This window comes from Macrobrachium nipponense, chromosome 43, assembly GCF_015104395.2.
Source record: "Macrobrachium nipponense isolate FS-2020 chromosome 43, ASM1510439v2, whole genome shotgun sequence".
Taxonomy (NCBI): domain Eukaryota; kingdom Metazoa; phylum Arthropoda; class Malacostraca; order Decapoda; family Palaemonidae; genus Macrobrachium; species Macrobrachium nipponense.
This window is the reverse complement of record NC_061104.1, coordinates 45,937,366-45,945,067: the sequence shown is the minus strand read 5'-3', so window position 1 is coordinate 45,945,067 and position 7,702 is coordinate 45,937,366. Positions and strand designations below refer to the sequence as shown.

Genomic DNA, 7,702 nt, shown 5'->3' with positions numbered 1-7,702 from the left:
GCTAAGTATATATCTGCCGGGGAAAGTTGCATGTACAAAAATGATATGTTAGAATACAATAAAGTTTTGTACATACTTACCCGGCAAGATATATACGATGAATGGCCCACCCAGCCTCCCCTCAGGAGACAGGTGGAAGAGAAAATCTGGTTCTAGAACGGGAACGGTTCCTATTCCTGCCACCCAGCGGCAGGGGGGTAGATCACCTGACCTACCTGCAGCGTGTGCCGCGAAATTCGAATTTCTGTCGGACGTCAGAGACATAAGCTAAGTATATATCTGCCGGGTAAGTATGTACAAAACTTTATTGTATTCTAACAATATCATTTTATTAAAATTCATAGATAATATACTATTAAGATACCAAATTGAGATGCCTTATTTGAGTGGTGACCAAATGTACTAAGTGTTCCCAGAATTTGGGCTGTGTTGCTTCCACTGTCTTGGGCACAGACCTGTATTAAAAAAAAAAATGACTGACAAAATGAGACGTCTTGATTTACCGAGGAGAAAACCAGTTGTAATTGGTAGTTTCATTTTTGTATCTCAATTTGTGGGGCTCATAAAATGTGAATTAATATGTGTAAGTAGTGTTAATTGTACTTGTATTAATCATCTTAATTCAAGGAGAGTGGTTAAGGAGAAATAAAAAGCAAAATTGTACCACAGTTTACTGAAGATATACTTATTCAAATTAGTTATGAATACTTGATTACCTTTGTGATCAGCTAACATTAAAAATTTTTTCATAATGGTTCCCCTTAATATGCATTCAACTTCTCTTTTAGGGAAATGCATAAAAATAAACAGCCATTCAACAAAAATAGTTGAAGTAATGTGATTATAGCGTATAACCCACTTTTACAAGCAATATTCATATTAACACATTTGTGATTGATTAATCCTGAAACCAATTGCTACATTTTAACTCCCCATATAAACACGAGAAAGAGGAAACAAATAATGTCAATGACACTGTTGTTAAAATTTATCACATTTACTACATAAGGCATCTGAAATATTTTAGTAGGTTTCATTGATAAATCTACAACATTTGAGTTTCTAGCAACACTTAACTGCTAGAGAGATTGACCAGATGAGAAACAGTGGAGGTAACACGTTCAAAAGACTTTTATATTACATTTTGTAAATTTTTAATCACATGAAACACATACAGCGCTTTGTAAAAGAAAATAAAGGCATTAGCCTTTTATTCATCCATCAATGTGATATAAAGTTCTAATATCACTGGGTAATGCGATTGTACAGGTTCATTATTGTATGCTTCAATCAATATTGATCCATCATCACTCTTAATTTCCCTAAAAGATATGATATTGGCTCTATATATTGCAGGATGAGCTAGCCTTACCATTTCTGCGCAAATTTTAAATTAATTTAGCAGATCACTAACCATCAATACAATTTGTAATTCAAATCTAGTACTACTTCACTGTTCTACAACCAATAAGACATCATAGCAATCAGCAGGCATTACTAGTCAGACAGCAATGTATAAAAATGGAAAAATAATGTTAATTATCTCAACAATATTAGGTAGAATACTTTGTAGCATCCCTAAAGGGGGGCAGTGAATGTCAAAAGATAAATTCTGGTTAATGACAACACCAATGCCTCTTTGCTATGAGTCTCAAAGGCATCCTGATCCACTCCACTATGAGTACACATTTTGGCTGGTGCTTACAGGATGCATGAAGCGGAATAGGAGTTATATTAAATCAACCAGAAAATCTGATGTATGTATTCCAAAGTCAGATTGTTGCACTTTAACTTGTATGACATGGAGAAGCTTCAGTGATAATTTTTCCCAGTTTTTGTCAACTAGGTGAAAGTTTCTAATGGTCAGATTATCTGGCTTTGTGAAGAAATCAACCCATAAAAAAAATATGGCGCAGTACTTGTTCATGTGGTCAAAGTACTTTATCTCATATAATACTACTGTACAGTTGATACTCAGTATTAAATTTCGATAAATGCTAGGACTGTATGTAAGATATCTCTATTTTTAGCACGGCAACTTATTACCCATGTAAACTTTGCATCCACACTAGCAAACAAATTAAGAGGAAAATAAAAGTTTTCTCAACATAAGGTGTTTTTCTTATGGTATGGTATGTTTTCCAAGGTGATACTAATAAGGCATTAATATAAGCAAATTCTCACTATAACTTATTCCAGATAATTAAAAAAATCACCTAAATAATCACAGGCTTAAATTACTACAAAGTTAGGTTATACCATCAGAATATTGTTGGTAAAAAAAAAAGAAACAAGGAAATACTGTTTATGGTATAAATTTACATTAGTATAGTACTTGTAACATAAAGGCAAACATGTACCTACGGGCACTAAAGGATAAGAGCCACCACCTCACTGATATATTCTACCAAAAGCGCAAAAATACCTTTTGCTGTTAACAATCTGGCCAGTCTCATGCCCAAACAGAAGCAACCTAACAACTTCCTTGAGAAAGAAAGGAAGTTTAGGTTGCTGTATTACAAATGAATGTGCGAAGATGCATGTATTACTATTGCAGACAAAATTACCATGAAGGCAATTGTGTTTGATTAAAGAAATGAGACATTATTGACTGGCTAAAATATTATTGTCGGCAGTTATGGCAAAACTTGGAAGAGGTCAAAATACCTCTGTAGGTTACAAAGAAGCTTCTCAATTTAATTTAGACTACATGAAATAACATAATACGCTTAATTATGAAAAGTTACAAGTCTTGCATCAGACAATTATACTTCAAAGTGTGAGCAACAGACAGACTGCCACGTGCAAAATAAGGTAAGCCCAAAGAGATACAGTAATCTCATTTTGCAGAACACCTTGTAATAAACATTTGTATTAACTGAAAAATATATATTTACTATGTATATACAGGTATGCATTTTCCTCGAGTATTCCTTACAGAGATACATGTACTACTCTAAAATTAAACTTCTAATAATTTATTATTGTAAGAAATACAATGACAAACTCCGTTACTACACTTTGTAAAGAATGTATATGCATTAACACCATCCAATATGACCAGCAAAGTGAACGTTTAAAAATTTAGTTTCAGTGCAACTTAAAAAGCCTCCTGTTAATGAACTGCATTTCCAAATGGAAACACCTAATTTTTACTTGTCACATGGACTGAAAATATGAGACCATATGAAGATTATTGCAAGTAAAAAAAAATCTCTATTGTGCAGAAAGTGGAACAAAGTGAAAAGCCAAGATAACTCTTTAACACCAACATGAAGTTACAAGTTTATTCAAAATTCAAATAAACTGCTTTAAAGTGAAAAAAAGTCAGTTTGAAAAGGAACTAATTATTTGGATGAAATGATCATTTCAGGTACACAGTACAAGCAAATGAAGATCTGAATAAATACAAAAGTACTTTATTACCTTCATATTCTACTCACTGTAATAACTAAAATGAAGTTTCCATTTAAATAATGCAATGCTAATAGAAGGCGCATAAAATTTTGACCTAAAATAAAGCATTCAAGCTTAAAATGATACTGAGAAGAAAGTGAAAGTGAGAGTACAACATAAATAACTTTAGAAAAAGAAAAATAAGCACCACAGAAAACTTTTGCCAAAGGAATTTATAATGCATAAACATTTTGATTTCCTGTTATTCTTACAATAGGACTTTTTTTTCAAGTGTTCCCTTTACATTTTACATGTATTGTAAATCCACACAAGCATATGATGGTTACTAAGCTTGATCCAGAGCCATTAACAGGTCTGCTCCTTGAAGCAGGTTACCAATATTGGCAGGAGCATTGACTTCAAAATCCAACTGAGACAGTTCAGAGAGGCTTGGAATAGTCAAGTCTGGATCCACAAGGAGGAGAGGATCTTGTCGCCTCCCTCGCTGAATGAAACCTTCTGCTCCACCTCCAACAGCACTACTGCTGCCATTGTCATTACATCCACTACTCCTTCCTACTCCTCCCCCACCTACACCTTTACCAGATCCAGATGATGTTTTGAAGGAATGTTGGCTCACTTGCATGAATGAACCTCCACTTCCTGTTAGTATCCGTAATTTTGGATACGATAACTGGTCTGATCCATCAGCTAATAACATAGCTGTCATTCGATCTTGTGTTAAACGGATAGGTGCAGTTATCACTTTAGCTTCTCCTATCCTGGAAGGATCTTCACACTCGCCATTCACGTTCTGTGAAAAAACAAACAAGAACAGATGTTTTCAAAAAAAGGTACATAGTCATTCTTGGGGGAATCTTTCAATATCTACATGGTACTTTAAATTTATTGTAATTCCTACTTACTAGTTTATTTATGATTAATGAAATTTGAAACTTATGCATCATAAATTCAATTACGTAACTGCAAAGAATTTTGGAAACTACTAAACCAAATATCAAATATTTAAATATCTTCATAAAACTGACTGAAGAATACCTTAATATTAAAAACTATCATTGTTACACAGAGCATGAAAACATATCAATACAAGGTCTCAAATGATGTAAGCTTACAAAACATAAAACTTAAAAGGGCAAAATGCACACAAAAAAAAATACAGGGACACTGCAAACACCAATTATGTCTTAAATGTACTGATATCTCAGAGTTCAGGGTGAACAAGCATAACATCTACTGAATTGTACTTGCAAACACGAATACATGTATATTATGATGAGGAAATCAAACATATTAGAGATATAAAAACATTTAGCATGATTTGCACACCATGAGGCATCATTTTCTTTATGCTTAAATTCAGCATCATGCTACTTGCAAGCTAAAATGGAGCCTACAGGCCTTTTTTGCTTTTGTATTCATAGATGCATGCAAACATAAACACTCCAAGATACACAGTGAAAAGAAGCTATAAAATACTCTAAATAATCTTTGTGCTAAATGCTCTAATAGCATAATGAAACCAAAACAAATAATCATCATAAACAAGCACTAAGGTTTGACTTTATTAAAAGGATATGGTGCAGTGGTCCCTGTACCTTTCCTCCCTTGGTCTCAATATGGATCAAATGAGGACCAGGGGATATAGTGGTGCTCCTAGAAGGTGTGTTAGCAGGACTTGGTGGGGCTGAAACAGAGTAGCCTGCTGACTCGTCACGCCCACTCACCAGCAGATTGCGAAGCACCGAGTCTTTCCCTTTATGCATACTCAATGGTGCTGAAATTCCACCACCTCCTCCTCCTCCTCCCCCTCCTCCTGGACGCCCACCACGTACTGTAATGGGCTCTTTGCTAATCAGCAACTGCTGCATGGTAGGAGCATATGGTGTTGTTAATTCACGAATTCCAGAATGATGTAACTGCATTTGTGGTACTTGGTGTTGTGATCCCTCTGGACTTCTGCGGGGAGAATGCTGTTGCTGATCTTGGAGAGGAGAATGCTGCTGGTGCTGCTGTTCATAAAGCAATGAACAGAGTTTTTTATGGCCCAGAAGTGGAGATGAATTTGGAGAATGTTGGCGCTTAACAGATATACAGTCTTGCTGGTGTGAATCAACATTAATTAATGGAGGTGGTGGTTCCACTGTCTCATGCATCATGACTTGAGGAGGATCATCTTCCACTGCACCAACCCCTGCTCCATCATCTCCATCTTAGAAGAAAAAACAAAAAGGATTTTCAAGTCATACGTTTAAATGCAAATATACTATATTTCAAACCGATTATATTTAGACCCCTCTATTATGAATACTACATTAGGTTTCACACCCAAGTCCTATTAATGACACCCCTAAATTGAATGGAAGTAAACATTAAACTCTCTTATTCTCTATGGTAAAAAAATAAAAATCTGAAAGATGGGAATGAATTTTTTTTTTGTTCAATACTGTTTTAAAACATTCCATTTACAGTATTTTTCACAAATACAGTTTCCTACAATACCAACAGTAATTTAGAAAAATTTTCAGCTAGTTAATTTATTCGGAAGTATTCAAGTACAGGACGATAAAGAAAGATTTACAGAAAATGTTTAGAGAATCTCCAGTTTACTTTTAAAAAATTATTATCAGCTGATCATTTGGAATTCCATGCTGTCCAAGTACAGTAATTGGTTTAGTGGTTATAAGTCCAAAATGATACCCAGTAATTATATTCCCTACCTTTTCCACCAAAGTGTCCAGGTAATACTTGATTTGGATCTACAAAACTCCCTCCACCATCAAGAAACTTGCTTTGCTGATACTGGCTACAGTGTGGATCTGTTGGATTTCTTGATTCCAAATTCTTCTCAGGCCCAGACCCTGCTATAGGAGGGTCTCTGTCTCTCAGTAGCTGGGCCAGACTAGAATCTTCATCTCCATTCAGTAAGCCAGGATACTTTGAGTTCCTAGATAAGTATACGTATAAAAATGTTATTAAAAAATCAAAACTAATAATTGTAATAAAACAAAAAATTTTACTGGTACGATACTATTTGTATGAATATTTGCAGTCTCAATAAATAATTCACAAAGTCCTAGAAAGTTGCCTCCTGTATAAAAGGACAGAGTTTTATCATACATACCGCTTTCCCAGAGGAAGACTGTTAGGTAATATGATTGGGTCTGAATGAGCTCCCCACATCAGGTCATCCTGGTTCAGCATCAGTGACTCATTACTGAGTGGTATGAAAGGAGCCCTCATATCAAATTCATCCAAATCCATGTTTTGATTTTCAACCTTGAAAGATAAATAAAATCACCATTTTGAAGTAGTAGTACATCTAGAAAGAAGACACTTCCATGTCTGACAAAAACTCCACATTATGCTCTTGGGATAAGAACCTAAAGTTATTGCATTTTTGGTAAATTCTAATAGAGTAATACGTGTATTCATTCATACCTTCAGCTCTAAGTCTGTGAAACTCTCATGAGCAGTTTCATTTAGCTGTGTAAACAGGCTCTCTGTAGTGCTTACTGGACGGTTGCTTTCAACTACACGCTGAAAGTGAAAGAAATATCAGCCATTTTCCAATACAATGACCACATGATATAACCATGTCTTTCAGCTTACATGTGGACAGTTTGTGCTTAATACGTACTACTGATCTATGCCAAATACATTATATGCATAAAAATATTTTAATTCTGATACCATAAAGTTCGTGAGATTTATAAATACTACTCAAGATAAAAAAATTGTCTTCATCAAAAGCTAAAATGGTCCTAAGGCTCTTGTACAACAGAGAATCACTTACTCTATATGAGAGTTTACTTCCTGGAGGTGACTGAAACACTGCAGCTTGACTTAACAACGGTTTAGGAGGCTCTGGTGTGCGCAAACCACACCCAGAACCTGGACTGCTACAAATTGATAAGGGACTACAACTACCGTTCTTGTTTACTGTTGTCTTCCCTCCACTTAGTCTGTAAAATACATAATAACATGCATTTATAGTTCGAAAGAAAAATACGTCTTTGAAAATCTTTTATATAATCTGTTAAGAGAAGAAATAAAGCAGATTTACTTTGTCCAATAAAATATGAATAACACTGACATTGTTCAATGAAATCAACAAGCATTTTTTCCCATGCTGTGCTGCACACTTTACGTATTCCCTGAGGATCAAATGGTTATTGCTCTTTTTTGTCCAAATCAATGACCATCACACTGAAGCCTCTGGTATATGCCTAAACAACATCTATGGAGGCAAGTAGCTGCCATGAACTACCCACAAAAGCTTCTG

At 34.9% G+C, this 7,702-nt stretch overlaps 1 protein-coding gene across 1 annotated transcript; it reads right to left on the bottom strand.

The window, feature by feature from the left end:
- Positions 1-658: 658 nt before the first annotated feature.
- Positions 659-7,382, bottom strand: LOC135213711 (protein similar-like; the record flags this gene model as incomplete). Its single annotated transcript, XM_064247822.1, is given in 6 exon segments — positions 659-4,210; positions 5,145-5,629; positions 6,138-6,364; positions 6,542-6,696; positions 6,859-6,957; positions 7,214-7,382. Coding segments are annotated over 6 exon segments (1,603 nt in total), but the record flags the coding sequence as incomplete, so codon positions are not given.
- Positions 7,383-7,702: the final 320 nt, after the last annotated feature.